At 37.8% G+C, this 18,108-nt stretch overlaps 1 protein-coding gene across 4 annotated transcripts in view; it reads left to right on the top strand.

Annotated features, from left to right (window-relative positions):
- The window catches only part of LOC115211580 (probable E3 ubiquitin-protein ligase HERC4), a 112,161-nt gene that overhangs the window by 55,350 nt on the left and 38,703 nt on the right, over positions 1 to 18,108 (top strand). For all 4 annotated transcript variants that reach the window (XM_036503387.1, XM_029780134.2, XM_029780132.2 and 1 more), the window contains exons 3-4: positions 9,435 to 9,600; positions 17,366 to 17,442. In XM_036503387.1, the coding sequence (XP_036359280.1) occupies positions 9,435 to 9,600; positions 17,366 to 17,442 (243 nt within the window). The remainder of the gene's footprint in view (positions 1 to 9,434; positions 9,601 to 17,365; positions 17,443 to 18,108) is intronic.

The following is an 18,108-nucleotide window of genomic DNA, read 5'->3' as shown; positions in this document are numbered from 1 at the left end:
CCTTGGGCCCAACAATGATATTTCATGCATTGAATACATATTAGGTTTTATTAAACTTGACGAATATTTTTCAAGTAATGAACAATTTTCATCAAAACAATGATATAATTTGTTGACTTGGAACTTATTGCAAAGCTGCATGATAAACAACAGTACCACCACCATTGCCACCACATCTGCCATACACACACCATGCAGACTTCTGACACCACCACCATCAATACCTTTGACTTCGCCACCTTCCCCTTCATCACCATCACCACTGTCTTTCACATCGCTTACTCTCACTTCATCCTTCACTCCCTCAGGTACCACTGTCACCTCCACCTCTATCACAACTATAGCTCATACTATTACCATCACAAAAAGGCTAAATGTGTGTGTTCCTTCAGTATGTTACTTCAGTCTGTTAGTTCAGTGGCCAGTCCCACTTTCTCTCACATACCTACTCTTTTTCTCTCTCTTATTATTACTCTCACTGCCACCATCAACCCTATTACTTTTAATAAAAATAACATCAACTCTCCCTAAATTTCTTTGTCTCTCTTTCTCTCCTCTTATTCTTTCTCTCTGCCACCGCCCTCACTATCTCCTATGCCTACTATTACTCTCACCCCAACATGAGAAATAGTAGAAGTGTCAATGACTAGTGAGAGAGTGGGGTCAAAATGTGACACACTGACACACAAATTTTCACATTTATTATATTAGAAGTATATGTCTATATGAACTGAGAGTGAGTTCACAAATCTTCATTTCATTAAAGCTCAAATGTTGTTACAGCAATGCTGAAGTAAGTGAACAATCCTGAAAATTCTTCATTTATGTGGTTTTTGTTTTTCAAAAATACTAAATAGTTTGTAGAGAGATATTTGGCTGTTTCAAATCTAGTGACGATATAAACTCTTTCACTGGCCTCCAGCTCATAGAAGTTAAATTTTGTGTAAAGTAGTAACATTTTTTTTCTTTTTTGTGCAATTAAATTAAGCATTGTCCTTTATAGCCCAGAACCTCTAAGTAGTAACAGAAGTGCTGATAGTATGGCAAAACAATTAATGGTTTCCCTGTTGTGTTTGGCTGCCAAAATGACTTGTTTTCAGACAACTAACAAAGTCAGAGAGATGATTCAGTTTTAAATGTGAAGTAAACCAAAGTACAAAGAAAAAATAACTAAACCAAAGCTTTCACTCTGTTTCCAAGATTGCCAGACTTAATAACAGTGAATATCAATTAGACTGTAATACTGAGCTTTCTTTGGATTTGGCCAAATAATATAATGTTCTTTTCTAACTCATTTCCTCACTAATAACATCTATTCAATGTGAGGTAAAGCCACATGGAGACACTTGCTTTTCACCTCCATGACTGATTGCTCATTGTTTATCACCTTTCAATCCAAGTCTGCCCAAACACACTCATGCATAAATGTCATGTGGCTGTGTGGTTACAAAGTTTGCTTTGCAGCAGCATGGTTTTCAGTTAAGTCCCATTGCATGGCAACTTGGATGTCTTGTGCAGTAGCTCTGGGTTAAGTAAATCCTTCTAAGTAGATTTGGTAGACAGAAGTTGTATGGAAACCCATCCTATGTATATGCATCTGTGTGTGCATAAACTAGTGAGTTACATTTTCTTGTTAACAGTCATTCTGCATGTTTGTAGACGAGTGAATAAAAAGTTCTCTGAAAACAGATAAAGGTTGCCAATAGGAAGAGCAATGTACTCTAACATGCTGCTTCAAATAAGTCCTCATCCAACCCAAGGTCACATGGGAAAACAGACATTAAAATGAATTGGTCAAGCACTAAACATGCTTGACCCAACATTTTGTTGGGTCAAGCAAATGTGCCTTCACTATATTTCCGTAACCTTGCTGCACATTAGAAAAATCAATTTTTTAATGTTATATATATGAAATAGCTATTGATGAGTTGGCACTTCTCTTATAGCCACTATATTTCTCACATTCTGAAGGGTGATGAAGCAAAGTATAGATAAATAATCATACTGTATGTATTAAATACATTTTTTCTCATTTCTGAAACAAATGTGTCTGTGTGTAATGGTAAATACTTTTTGTGTGTTGCCTGATAATTCCTTAGTGAAAGTGTAAATGTGAATGTCCCCATAAACACTGAAAGACTCATCATAAGGCAGGTACTTATTTCCAGTTTCAGGATGTTAAGTGGGTGTTAAAATATAAATCTTCTCTCCTACCTTCTCTAGATAGGTTACTGGCTTGTTAGACTTAATACATGGAAGGTCTGGTTCTTCTCGTAATTAGAGAAATTGGGTATGTGTGCCACTTAGTATACTTGCCTTTCTTCCTCTCATTACCTCCCATCTCATACAAAACATATCCAAAGATCAAAACTCAATCGCTTATTATACCTAGTTGTGGTTGTTTATCTTCAGTTCAATCTGATTGAGCAAAGCTCTGACCAAAAGTGTTTCAGTAAAAAACCGTCTGAGCTGAACATCAAGAGACATCACTAAATACTAGAAAAAAGTATTATGTCTTGTGCTGTAATGTAATCTGTTTCCTTATTGTCATAATAATGTTGCTGATTTTTCTAGTAATACATAGTACAAACAGTACAAATCTATGAATTTTAGGGCTGAACACAGTTAATTTAATTGACCTCAATACTGATTTTATCCACTCCTTGGAAGGATGAAAGTCAGTCATCTTGAACATGTATTTAACTCTAAATGTAAAGGGTATTATTAATACCACAAAGTAAATGAAAAATCACAGATCACTAAGTGTGCAAAACAGCATTTGCAAGAGATTCAAGCTCGAGTTGACCTACATGTTGCAAGTTCAATTCTTTATTTAGCCTTTACTAATGTCCTTTCCTTCCTCCATCACTGCAATTCTCAGAGTTCAGTATAAAAATTCATCCTTATTGTTTTCACATCCACTTTTCTATGTTTGCATGGGTTGGACAGAATTTGTTGAGGCAGATTTTTCTACAGCTGGATGCCCTTCCTGTCCCCACCCTCACCTGTATCAAAGTAAGGAAATGGGAAATGAAAGACATTACTTGTATAATGTGGACACTTGTTTACAGCTATTGCATGAAGGCAAGGCAAGAAGATAGTAACACATTCATACATAGGCTGGTTTCACTCAAAGAGTTTTGGTCAGCCCAAGGCTATAGTAGAAGACACTTGCACAAGGTATCATGCAGTGAAACTGAACCAAAAACCATGTAGTTAGGAAGCAAACTTCTTACCACACAGCCATTTCTGCACCCAAATATTTTCAGTTTTCTTCCTTTATTTTTCCTTTCTTCATGCTCTTCTAAACTGTGATGCTGTAATAACTTAAATTACTGTATAATTTGTGGTGGGTTTTTTTTTTTCTTTTTTTCTAACACTTCATCTTTCTACAACAGAGTACCTACCCATCCTACTACAACTAACAAATCTATAAAGTAGAAATAGAAGTGGTACTTATTGTCAGCCACACTGGCTGAAGTGGAGATTTCTGCTTTGACTAACAGCATATCAAAATTACTATAGCAAAAATGTTTATCTTCTAGTTTGAACTCTTGATACTCTCTTTACCATTAACCACCCAATTTGTGAAGCAGAAGTAGACCAACTTGTCTGTTTTTCAGTCTGAGCCAAGTTGGTTAAGGTGTTTCACAGTGACTATGGTAAAGCTTGGACCCTTAATGTTCTTCTAACTATCAGCTGTAAAGTAGAAGTTATTTCCGGTGGGAATGTTTGCTTTTTCCAGCTGTTACTAATTGACTGAAGCAGGGACAACACAGGCACTATGGTAAAATTTGAACTACTGCCCATCGGATCAGTGGTCTAGTATCTTAGGCTTACAACCATTATTCCTTATAACAAGCAGTCTCTCTCTCTCTCCAGATAATCACATGTCTAGTTTTTTTAATTATTTTACTTAGCAACCTACATAGCATCATCCTTCATGCATAGGAACTTATGAGTTTGCAAGTCAGGACATGTTCAGAGAAACATCTCTGTGATTCATCTTTCTCTGTCATCATGGTGTTTGAATAGTAGTGGTGTTAGATGATAGGCATCAACATTAATCTGCTGAATGTTTGTGTTATGTTTTTTTTTTCTTGCTTTCTTTCTTTTCTAGTCCTATCTTTTGCAATATTTCGGTTCTACTATCCCACCTAAACTACATCTATTGCTGTATTTAATATAACATTTCATAAACTGCAGTAGCTGCAGCTATAGTTTCTTTTTATTTTTGTTTTCTTATTTATCATCTTCATATATAGATGTCAGGAAACAAGTGACACCCCTCACAAGGAACTAACAAGGGAGACTCTAAATGGTTACTCATTTTGCTAGAAGAAATAGCAACAAAATCTTCTTCAAATCATAAGCTACTATTTTAAAAGAAAGTCACATTGGATAATGTAGTACTAGCTACAGTGTGGTTGAATAATAGATGAGCTGAGCACAGCTGGAGTGTTTCTGGTTGTAACCTTGTTGGATCAGAGATTACCAGAGGTTAAACAGTAACAGCTGAATTGGACTATGTCCATGAAGAAGTTTCTACATGCTCTCTTGATCTATTAGAAATACCAGTCAAATCTCTCTCAAATCATACCTGTCATAAAAAGAGAAGAATATCTTTGCTCATAAGCCTACTGAATGAGGGCTTCCCTGGGGCTAAATAACTACTGGTTTATGTTTAAGCAAGGTGGCTGACAAATGGCATACTGAATATAGTCATTCATTGTTTGTTGGTCAATGGTTAAAATCTGTTGCAACCTTTCTGTTGTTCTAGGGTAGAACATTTTGATCTAGAGTGGTTTGTTTCTTTTATTTGTCAATGGAGTAGTTAGCAGATTATTTGGAAATGTTACGTATGGTAGACTAAGGTATATCCAGTGGAAGATATATCTATCATTTATTTCATGCCCAGAAAATGAGACTGAGCACTAACTCCTTACGGCTTGAAGGAGATTTATTTATAAATTAGAGAGTTGGAGTGGATGAACAATGTGTGGTCAGTATCTTTATGGAAGAATGTCCATCAACACTGAGTTAACTTCTTTTTTTTCATACTTTAAAATTTTCTATAAATGGTATCAAGTTCAAATATCAAAAATTTATTTACCCTAACTTAATGTTTGAACTTGGTTTTGTAACTTTTGTTTTAAAACCATCACTTGAAAGACTATCAAGAGAATAAAATCTTTTTGTGTGTGTGTGTGTCCTGAATATATATACAATTTAACTGACTTAGTTAAGTGGACCTATACATTTGTGTATGGAGTCTGCAGGTCTTATTGTCCCACCTTTGACTGCATTCTTCACATAGCTCATTGTGTGTATCATAAAAGGTTGGATTTCCTCTTCAAAGCCAAAACAAAGTGTTGGCCTTCAACAGTTTCTAACACAGCATTTACACAGAAAAGTACTTCCTCTACACTAGAGTAACATTCACGCATATAAGACAAATAGTACACATACACACATACACAATTCTAGATTGTATCTAGTTGAAATAAAGAATGATCAATACATTAACTGCTAACTCCCTATCTAGTTCTGTTCATTTTAGCCTCCTAACTACTATAATAGCCTCTGATCTGGTATAAATACACTAAATTTGTACTACTCTTAATCTTAATTCACTCACTGCCGCACCTCATATCATTACTACTTTGTCATTCCTGCTGGTTTCATTATGGCTGCCATCAGGATCCACAATTATACAGAAAAGCCAATAAGAGAACCTTTACATAGCCATTTATTTTGCTAACCAAATCTTAAAATCAAATTTTGCTATCCTTGAAAAAACAAGGCCATGTTTGATGATGTAATGTTAGATAACTATAGCTGAGAAAAAATGCCTTTGATCATAGATTTGCTCAGAGCTAACTTAGTTTAAACAATTACAAGTGTATGTAATAGACTGGGCAGTGAAAAGGATAGAACGTGTCCAAACTTTTGCACTTCACTCCACATAGGCACAGGAGTGGCTGTGTGGTAAATAGCTTGTTTACCAACCACATGGTTTCGGGTTCAGTCCCACTGCGTGGCACCTTGGGCAAGTGTCTTCTACTATAGCCTCGGGCCGACCAAAGCCTTGTGAGTGGATTTGGTTGGCGAAAACTGAAAAGAAGCCCATCGTATATATATGTGTATATATATATATATATATGCGTGTGTGTGTTTGTGTGTCTGCGTTTGTCCCCCTAGCATTGCTTGACAACCGATGCTGGTGTGTTTATGTCCCCGTTACTTAGCGGTTCGGCAAAAGAGACCGATAGAATAAGTACTGGGCTTACAAAAAGAATAAGTCCTGGGGTCGAGTTGCTCGATTAAAAGGCGGTGCTCCAGCATGGCCGCAGTCAGATGACTGAAACAAGTAAAAAAAAAAAAAAAAGAGACAGTCAACCATTGCATTCTCTGTGCACCCAGTGTTGTTTTCAGCTAAGCATAGGTATGGTATACACGAAGCAATAGATTTCTTGGGTGTCTGACTGATTATTTGCATGCCATAGGTCTGCTTGATCAAAGCTGACCTTGGATTACATAACACCCACACTTGAATAAGTACTCCAACGACACCTCATAAGCACTTAACCCCAATCTTGTCTTCTAACAACTGCAAGCAACATTGTTTATTGAACTACTAACCTGCAACAGTTCAAGCAGAACATCCTTCCCTCACACCATTTTTATTGACTCATCACTCACCATGAACAGTCTTTTTTGCTCTATTTCAGACTCCTTAAGAAAAAAAAATTACTTCAGGTGCCCAATCTTTGTTTAAGTGGGGATGTCAAGTGTTTGGTTCAGCATTTCTCAGCCTAGGGGTTCTGCAAGAAAGTGAGATAAGCTAATGCTAATTTCATGATAGTAATATATATATATATATATATATATATATATATATATATACACACACGTTAAATTCAACTTACGTTGAAAGTCAACAAAGTAAGTTTGCTTTAGAAGCGTTGAGATGTATTGAAATATACAGATAAGGAAATAATTTTATTCTCAAATGTAGGATAATGCTAATAATATAGCATGAACAGGATAGACTATCCATATTTTGCAGAAAAATGTGTTGGTGGCCAGCCATGAGACTCAAACTCACATCCCTGTGATTACAATTCAAGTGCTTTACCATTAACCTAAACTGCCCAGCAACAAATTCAAGTCCCATGGCTGGCCACCAACAGATTATGGATAGTTTATCCTGTTCATGCTATATTATTAGCATTATCCTGCGTTTGAGAATAAAATTATTTCCTTATCTGTATCTCTTATATATATATATATATTTTTATATATATGAACTATGATGAAAAGATATGAGAAAGATATGGTATATAATTTTTTTTGTGCAGGGGTTCCTTGAGACATGTAATTTATTTTAAGGGTTATGTAAGGGTAAAAAAGTTGAAAAACACTGGTTTAGTTTGTCAGTAACAGTATACTAAAGCAAGCATGTTCTTATTTCATATACACCTTGTCAAAAAATATGTACTGCCTTTTGTTAGGGAGTGTTTGTTTCCATAGTCGCATTAATTTTCATTCTACTTGACTTTACACATTTTTGTTTTAAAAAATTATCCTATAAATATATCCAGTTAGTTTAACTAAATGCAGTGTCCTATAAGCCTGAAATCTTTGTTTAAAAAAAATCACTGCTAGATTAAATATATTTTTTTTAATATTATGATTTAACCCTCATGAGCCTTCTCAGACTGTTGAGCTGGATACTGTCGATGTTTAACTTGAACATTTCAAGGAGAAACGTGGATGGAGAGAGGGGGCTGATGTTCTGGAGAGAAAGGATTGGAAAAGGAATGAATGTTGGGTGTGATAGTGAGAGACTAATAGTGAAGAAAAATTAGTGGACCTAGGTCGTGTGCATCTTGCTTTTTAGAAAAACTAAGGCCACTGTAATAGCTATAGAATGGGGTTGTATGAAGACATGTCTGTGAACCAGAGATTGCAGTTTGTTAATGAGTAAGCCTTCAGCCAGTCAATCAGGTGCTCATTTTTTTTTCTTTAATGTGATCTTAGATGATTTGTGTTAGTGTAACAAAGTAGCAGTAGCCTAGATGTTGAAGAAATATTCCATTGTGGGTCTTACTAGAGCTAATAGGCCAGCAACTGTTAAAATTGAAATGTTAACTGAAATTATGAAATAATAATATTGCATGTAAATTACTTTATCTAGTTAAGCTAATTTTCCTTTATGACAAGTCCACAGAGCTAATGCTTATATTCATTCTTTGTTGCATTATGTTGGTAGTGGCTGCAGCTATTTTTTGTTCTTTTCCTGTCATAATTGTTGTTATATCAGTATTTCTGGTGACTGAAGAAGTCCTTCCTTTCATGAAAGATGTGAACAGACATAGACAGAATTGTGCAACTGAACTTTGTAGATTTTTCAAATACTTCTGCAAGACATTTTGATTTGCTGTTTGTACTTTCCATGTTATGAGGCTGGTCTCTTTTATAGTCTGTTTTGAGTTTATATTTGTAACATTGTGAAGGGCATCTTTAGAGTCTTTTACCTGGGTTGAGTTTGCCCTACAAGATCTAATGTGAAAAACTCTTGCAGTTGAGCAATAAAATAACAGCACTTCTCCAGCTTAACGTGTGTTACTTTAATGTTATGTTAAAAGTATTTTATTTCGTAATGTTTCACAAATAAAGTAACTGGCTCCTGTGAATCACTATTTGATTTTTGCATTGTTAACCATAATCTCATCTGTATCTTTTAAAATCATAGCACTATCTTACAAAATAATAATCAAGTTAATCAGGTGCAGGAGTGGCTGTGTAGTAAGTAGCTTGCTTACCAACCACATGGTTCTGGGTTCAGACCCACTGCGTGGCACCTTGGGCAAGTGTCTTCTACCATACCCTCAGACAGACCAAAGCCTTGTGAGTGGATTTGGTAGGGGGAAACTAAGAGAAGCCTGTCATATGTATATGTATATATGTGTGTGTGTGTGTCTGTGTTTGTCCCCCCACCCCCAACATCGCTTGACAACTGATACTGGTGTGTTTACATCCCCATAACTTAGCGGTTCGGCAAAAGTATTAGGCTTACAAAGAATAAGTCCTGGGGGTGATTTGATTGACCAAAGGCAGTGCTCCAGCATGGCCACAGTCATATGACTGAAACAAGTAAAAGAGTAAGTTATCATCTGGTAATGTTCAGTACACTTTGACTTAATATTTCTGATATGCTAGATGTGTGCACACAACCTTGCAGAATTGTTGCTTTTTTTTGTACATATCAGAATGATTAATCATCCTCATTTCTTAGTGGGGTTAACTGAAATTTGAAATATTTACAGACTACCTCATATAGATATAACGTTTAAATTTTAGGTGCCCCTCCCACGATGTGTTGTGTTACTGTACTCATGTAAATTTTGTTTTTCTTTTCTGCTTTACAGTACATGTGGCCGCATTGAAGAACCTGCATGTGAACCGAGTGGCAATTGGTGTCTATCACAGTTTGGTGCTGCACACAGGTGGTGAGGTATACAGCTGGGGAGATAACAGCAGAGGACAGTTGGGAAGAGCTGCTATAGCAGATGATGAATGGTGGCGAATACCAAAGTAAGTACTAGGAGGTGGGAAGATACTATCTTCTTCAATATCTTGGTGTTTATCTTTCAATTCTAACCATAATCCAGATCCAAACCTTTTAAGGTTGGTTCAGTATTTGTAAAACCTCTAAGGTACTTAGGAGAGAATTTCCATGTTAGGAAGAAAGATGGAAAATTGTTAAAACAAAACGATTATCATCAGCTATCTAATGAACTGGGAGTCTAGTAACTGGCACCTTTCTTGCCAGCTGCTTATCTCCTAATCCTTTTATATTAATTACATCCATCAAGATTTTTAGGGTAACATATCAATCCCAGTAATTATTTCAGTCTGATATTTATTTTATCAATTTCTGTTTATTGATTGGCTCAGTTATCCTGTGACATAGAGAGATGCAACTGCTACACCATTTTGTACCAGTAATACACACATGCAACAGGTTTCAGTACATCTAATTCCACTTTAAAAATATAGGGCGATTTGGTTATAAATACTATGTGATAGGGGAATGTAGGGAAGAGTAAGTGATGACTGGCAGGACAGAAGCAGGTGAGGAATAATAGAATAGTAAATATACAGCATACAGGGAAATGATGAGAGTGAAGGGAGAGGCAGATGTAGTACTGGAGGAGAGTGAGATATGTACGGTGATTGAGAAGGAGAGAGAATTTTGGTTGCATACAAGGGTAATCAGTATAAAATGAATGTGCTGGCAGAAACGTTAGCACGCTGGGCGAAATGCATAGCTGTATTTCGTCTGCCATTATGTTCTGAGTTCAAATTCCACTGAGTCGACTTTGCCTTTCATCCTTTCGGGGTCGATAAATTAAGTACCAGTTACGCACTGGGGTCGACATAATCCGTTTGTCTGTCCTTGTTTGTCTCCTGTGTGTGTAGCCCCTTGTGGGTAGTAAAGAAATAAATATTAATAATTGAGGAGGATGAACACTGTGTGAAGTGGTTCTGCTAAGTGAGAAAGATAACTAGTATCACAGAGCAAGATGATGAAATATGTAGTTCTGCCCCCATTTTAATAACAGGCGTAAAATAATACAGTTAGGAAGATATTGGAGAGGTAGATTATAGAGATAATGAGTGGTGGCGAAGGCTTGAGAAGAAAATCATGCTAGGGGCATAATAATGTGTGTGTGTGTATATGTACACACATACATTGTTTCCATGATGGGTGGGCCTTCTTAAGCACCATATATCTCCGGTCATCCCAGTCCTTTTTCATCATCATGAGGTTCAAAGTCCTGAGATCAGCCTTTACTACTTTGTCTCATAACTTCTTGAGTCTCCCTCTTAAAAGATGAGCACGTCTTTATACAGACGTTCTCATCCATATGCATTACATGTCCATACTTGTGCAGTCTTCTTTCTTGCAGACTACATCTGATTCTTCTTATGCCCATTTGTAATTCATTGTTTATGCACACTTGTGTTGTACATCTAGTGAAACATGCTAGTTTCGCTTCTTCCTAATCTTCACAAGTCCTCTGCATTCAGGGCCCATGTTTCACTACCATGTAGCATTGCAGTTAGTAAGAAAGCGTCATACAAGCTACCTTTTCATTTTGAAAGAGAAAATCCTTTTGCTACTAACAGAAGTAAAATCTTTCTAAGCTTTCTCCAGCCTGTTCATGTAGCATCTATACTTTTGGGACCTCCACCTTCATTGCTAATTAGGCCACTTAGGTAACAGAAAGTATCTGCTACCACAAAAAAATCCACTTGTGCATTTGTCAAAGACTCTTTTTCCATATACTTGTAGTACTTATTGCTCCTGAGCACCTGCCACATACAGAGTCTATTTTCACTTTTAACCTGTCTTTGATACCACTGCATCTTTTATGTACCCACAGTTTACATGGGCACACTGTATAGAATTTCAACCTACACTTTTGTACATATTGAGCAAGACCATTCCGCTGATAGAAACAAAGATTTGTTTGTTTTCCTACTTACGTCTTCATTAGATTGATTTTGAGATCCTTTGCTTCCATACAGGGAGTTTCTTTTCTAATTCTCCTACAGAATTCAGCATATATATCAGTTCCCACAAGCAACCAATCTTAAACTTGTCTATTATAACTAGGAAGACTATGATGAATAAGGTAACTGAGAGCCAAGTCTTGATGAACTCTTATATGCACATTAAACTCATCGCTGTGCTCATTGCTGACATCATCTCTGTATATGGCTTGTATTGTTCTCACAAGCCATTCATCTACCCGCTAGCTTTGTCAGAGACCACCAGATCACAGAACAAGGCTCCCTATTGACAGCATTCTTCAGGTCAACAAATGTTAAGTGTGGAAGCTTAGTTTTACTTAAATACAAGCAGGTCTCTGATCATTGGCACTCCAGTCATGAATGTCTTTGTAAGGGCATCTTGGACTGTATTATTTCACTGTAACCTTTCCATTTTTTAAATTAACATCTGATTTAAAAATTTTAGCTGCTGTTTCTAGCAGGTTGTGTGACTATTTAGAGGCTCTATTGTTGACCTGAATAAAACTCAACCTTACAAGCTAACAAACCACTGCAGCTGTTTACTGTGGCAAATACTTCTAATACCCTATTTAGAGCCAAGTGACCTGAGGATTTTGAGATTTAAGTGTCTATGCCAAGGGTAAAGTATGAGGTTAGCGACAAAATTTGAACCCATTAATCTCTCAACTGGTTGGTTCATTCATTTGTCTGCTACCCTCCATCATTGGTCATCCATTTAATCATATGCATTAAATTTAAATGCAATCACTAGCAGATTGAAATGTACTGCATATCAAAATATTTCTTATTCACTGTTACCACCTCTATTCTATATATAGCCATATAACCACTTGCCTGTAGGTTGTTATCTGTGTTTTGACACACATGCAGTGTGAAGTCTAAAACCACTTCCTGGCTGTTTGCTTCTGTTGAGTCAAATATGTAGAGTTTTACTTACCTTCTTCAATGTGGTTTCTCTAAGAAGTAAATAGAATAGTTTGGATGGTGTTGTGCTCAGATCATGCAGAGCAGTGGGCTACTGCTGCTACCATTGCTACTTTTACTACTGCAGCTATCACCACTTAATACTAGTATTACTGCTACTACTCCTACCAGCTCTAAATATTTCATATTACTACTATTTTTACACTATCACTGTCATTACAGCAACTGCTACTGGTGTTTCCTCTAATTATTACTACTAGTACTACTACTACTAATGGCGACTAATTACTAACAAAAACAGGAGTTTGTAGAATCAGTACCATGGCAAACGAAATGCTTAGCAACATTTCCTTTGGTTTTACATTCTGAGTTCAAATTCCACCAAAGTTTGACTTTACCTTTCATCCTTCCAGACTTCATCATCATCATTTAACATCCGTTTTCCATGCTAGCATGGGTTGGACAGTTCGACCAGGGTCTGGAAAGCCAGGAGGCTGCGCCAGGCTCCAGTCTGATCTGGCAGTGTTTCTATAGCTGGATGCCCTTCCTAATGCCAACCACTCCATGAGTGTAGTGGGTGCTTTTTACATGCCACCGGCATAGGGGCCAGAGGAGGCTGGCAAACAGCCATGATCGGTTGGTGCTTTTTACGTGTCACCAGCACAGATATCACAACTACAATTTCCATTTGATTTTTAATTTGATGTTGGTGTTGACATACTTGACTCAATGGGTCTCTTCAAGAACAGCGGTCACTCTATGATCCAAGGTTAGCACAGCAGGCCGGATAAAATAAATACCAGTTGATGAACAATGGGGTCAATGTAATTGACTTACCCAAATCACTAAAAATTGCCGTCTCTGTGCCAAAATGTAAAACCATTATGACTAACACTAATTAGTTATTATCACCACAGTAAACTGGCTGTGGATAATGTGATAAACTTATTTTCATGAAACAAAATCATAGGATTTTATTTTTTATTTTATTTTCATTTTACTGCTTTGCATCCATTTCTCTTTCCTTGTCTGGCTGTGATGTGATGTTTTTGCCAATTGCAGATGCAATTTGTTTTACAAGTCAGTGTTATTCTTGCAGCTAGCCACTTAATCATAACAAACTAGTGATGCCCGTTTTATGACAGTGTTAATATATCCTAATGTATGCCACTTTAAAAATGTAACTAGGAATGTGTGATGAGAAAAATAACTTGAAATTGTTTTTGTAATTCTTCCTAAAAATATGGGGAGACAACTTTAGTCATGTTTTTTGGTTTTATGACTTCATCAGTAAAACAGCTTTCAGTGTACTTGCTGAAGTCGTGATGAAAGGATCATCATCATCATTGTCATCTAACGTCTGCTTTCCATGCTGGCATGGGTTGGATGGTTTGACTGAGGATTGGTGAGCCAGAAGGCTGCACCAGGCTCAATCTGACCCAGCAAAGTTTCTACAGCCAGATGCCCTTCCTAATGCCAACCACTCTGAGAGTGTAGTGGGTGTTTTACGTGCCACTAGTACAAGGGCCGGTCAGGCGGTTCTGGCAACGACCAAGCTCAAAAGGTGTTTTTTACGTGCTACCTGCGGAGGAGCCAGTCTGGCGTCACTGGCACTGACCACACACGAATGTTGTTTTCCATGGTAATGCTGGCAATGATCACACTCAAATGGGGCTTCTTATGTGCCACCGGCACGGGAGCCAATCCGTGGCCCTGGCAACGATCACGCTCGGATGTGCTTTTAGCGTTCCACTGGCACAAGTGCCAATCAGGCGGTACTGTCATCAGCCATGTCAGCAATTTTGATTTGATTTCACTTCCCTCAATAGGTCTTCACAAGCAAAGTTTATCGTCCCATGGAAGGAAGAATGCTACTGTTATTTAGCTCTAGGAAGCACCATTTCCAGTTGGACTTGACACATTTCCTGTGTCCTTGTTTTCAAAGTGGAGTTAAGCATCTCCACCCAGCAAAGCCAGCAACAAGAGACTGTTTTCAGAATCATTGCTCATCATCAGTCTGGAGTAGCATGGCCTGCTAGCTGTCGATGCCTATCCGCCTTTGTAAACATATATATTTCAAGTGAAATGCATTCATTGATTTTTGAAAATAGAAATAATACATTTCTAAATCTCTCAGAGATGATGAGCAATGACTCTGAAACTAGTCTCTGGGTGCTGGCTTTGCTGAGTGGAGTTGCTTATCTCCATTTTGAAAGCATAAGGACACAGGAAATGTGCCAAGTCGAACAGGGAACAGTGTTTCCTAGGGCTAAATAACAGTAGCATTCTTCCCTTTCATGGGACTGTCACATTAAGTTGACAACATACTATCACTTCATTTTGAAATTGTTTGAAAGCCTGTTGGATGGACTATATCTAATTCAGAGGACCACTCACACTTATTCTCCTTCAGAATTACATTAGCAGTACACATTTTCAAGTGCAGTAACTTATTCCACATTTTGGTATAAAGAACTATATCTTATAAGGCTGTCTCAAAGATAGAATGCATCTATAACAAGTAATCACATGGGTTGAATGTAAGTCTATCCTGGAGCATCTACATGTGCAAGCATGCACACATACACATCATGTCTTTTAGTCAAGAGGGAAGGTAATGCACATGGCACTTTAGAGGGCCTCTAAGACTGGTTACATGGTGTGAGGAAGGTGTCCTTAAACTGAAGACCTGACCCAAATACTTGCAACAGAGTGAACTTTGAATTTGAACTCGGAATATAAAGAGACAGAACAAATTCCACTGGGCATCCTGTCCAATGTTCTTACAGTTTCCACTAACTAACCTAGTTCTATTTTATTAACCCCCACCTCCTTGATTGAAAAGTAAAGTGACCTTCATGAGATTTGAACTCAGAACACAGCTGGAACAAATACAATAAGGCATATTTATATATGGTTTCTTTGTTGTAGTTTAATTAATAATGTTAGTGTTTAATCCTTCCTAGAATTAAGATTGAATGAATTTGGTGATATCTAAGGTATGTTTGTTCCCAGACAAAACTTATTTTAGTGCTGTTGACACTGCCAGATTCAATGGTACTGCCCAGGTGTCAAAACCGTAATGATATCTGTGGAGCAGCTGATGATGGCGGTGTGTTGGATTGTTTGTATGGCTGTTATTGTATGTGTGTTTTATAAGACAACCATTTGATTATATACACACGCACATGCACGCGCGCACACACACACACACATGTATGTGTGTTTGTTTCGTCATTGTATATACCTATATAATATACATCTATTATAAAAGCACCATCCGATTGTGGCCGTTGCCAGCCTCGCCTGGCCCCCGTGCCAGTGGCACGTAAAAAGCACCATCCGATCGTGGTCATTTGCCAGCCTCATCTGGCACCTGTGCTGGTGGCACGTAAAAAGCACCCACTACACTCACGGAGTGGTTGGTGTTAGGAAGGGCATCCAGCCATAGAAGCACTGCCAGATCAGACTGGGCCTGGTGCAGCCTTCTGGCTTCCCAGACCCCAGTTGAACCGTCCAACCCATGTAAACGGATGATGATGATGATATAAACGGACGCTAAACGATGATGATGATGATATATGCTGTGATAAAAGTACCTGGTACACTCTTAAAAGTAGTTAACATTAAGAAGGATATCATCATCATTTACCATCTGCTTTCTATGCTGGCATGGGTTAGATAGTTTGACTGAAAACTGGTAAGCTGGAGACCTGCACCAAGTTCCCTATCTGATTTAGCAAGGTTTCTACAGCTTGATGCCTTTCCTAATGCCAACCACTCCATTAATTTAACATCGGCATCAGCCATAACTACAGTCTCACTTGGTTTGAGAGGTCCACACAAGCATGGTATATCGCCAAAGGTCTTGGTCACCTGTCACTGCCTCCGTGAGGCCCAACACTCAAAAAGTGCCTTTTACATGCCAGTCACATAGTACTGGCATCAGCCACGACTAAGATTTCACTTGGCTCAACAAGTCTTCACAAGCACATAATATTGCCCAACAATTGAAGAGTGCTTTTAACAGGCTGGTTACGCGACACTGACATTGGCCACGACTACAATCTCATTTTTCAAGCATGGTATATTGCCAAAGGTCTCAGTCAGTTGTCATTGCTTCTGTAAGGCCCAACATTCGAAGATCATGTTTCACCACCTCGTCCCATGTCTTCCTGGGTCTACCTCTTCTTCAGGTACCCTCTACCGTTAGAGTGCAACACTTCACACAGCTATCCTCATCCATACGCATCACATAACCATACCAGCACAGTCATCTCTCTTGCACACCTCATCTGATGCTTCTTGTGTCCAACTTTTCTTTCAGGATGTTCCCACTGTTGTGCATGCACACTGACATTACTAGCTTCATTTCTTACAAGCCTATACATGTCTTCAGCAGTCACAGCTCACGTTTCACTGCTATGTAGTATGGCTGTTTGCACATGGGCATCATACAGTCTGCCTTTCACTCTCAAACTGTATCAAGCTGTAGAAACCATGCCAAAGCAGATATTGGGATTCAGTACAGTACTCTGGCTCCGAGTTCCTGTTTAACCATCTAATGTCTGCTCTCATGAAAAAGGAATGTTAAGTTGTGATGGTGATAAACACATATTTACACATACACATAGAAAAGAGATAGCAGGTTTCGAAATATCTGCTTTCAATGGCTTTGACTCACAATAATTTCCAGCATCCTTCATACACTCCATTCACTACATCTGTTTGTATCTATTCTGTGTCAGATTTCAATGAAAGGTGGTGGTGGTAAATTAAAAGTGCAAAAAGATTGAAACTGAGAAATGAAATGGTGTCTGTTCTAATATTTCAGATTAGTGAAAGAACTAGCCTTGCACACTGTGATACAAATAACCTGTGGAGCTTACCACTGTATAGCCCTCACTGACAGTAAGTAACTCTTTACAGTCTCTTCTCTTTTTTTAAAATCTTTGTATTAACAGCCAAGCAGTCTGGTGAATCCATAATCTCTTTTTGTAGCACATGTAGAATTTGAATTCAGCAATGCAAAACTAATTTGCTGGCCACTTGTAAAGTGTTATTCTTTTACTTATTTCAGTCATTTGACTGTGGCCATGCTGGAGCATCACCTTAAAGGGATTTTATAATCGAAGAATTCGACCCCAGGACTTATTCTTTGTAAGCTTAGTACTTATTCTATCGGTCTCTTTTGCCGAACCAGTAAATTACAGGGATGAAGGTAAGGGGACAAATATAGACACACACATAAATATATACATACACGACAGGCTTCTTTAAGTTTCCGTCTACCAAATCCACTTGCAAGGCTTTGTTCAGCCCAAGGTGCCATATAGTGGGATTTGAACCCAGAACCATGTGGTTGGAAAGCAAGCTTCTTACCATACAGCCACACCTGTTCTTGCTCATTCTTCTGATTTTTACATCCATTTATTTTTTTCCTCTTCAGTTCTCATGTTTCTTCATCTGCTAGAAAAAAACAGGCATGTCAAACTTTATTTTGTGGGCAGTGGGTATCACAACCTTACAATAATCAGTTTCTTTATAATGTGGGTAATCAGTTTCTTTATAGTGTGC

This window comes from Octopus sinensis, linkage group LG5 (genome assembly GCF_006345805.1).
Source record: "Octopus sinensis linkage group LG5, ASM634580v1, whole genome shotgun sequence".
Taxonomy (NCBI): Eukaryota; Metazoa; Mollusca; class Cephalopoda; order Octopoda; family Octopodidae; genus Octopus; species Octopus sinensis.
Note: the sequence above shows the minus strand (reverse complement) of the source record. Positions and strands in the feature narration are given on the sequence as shown.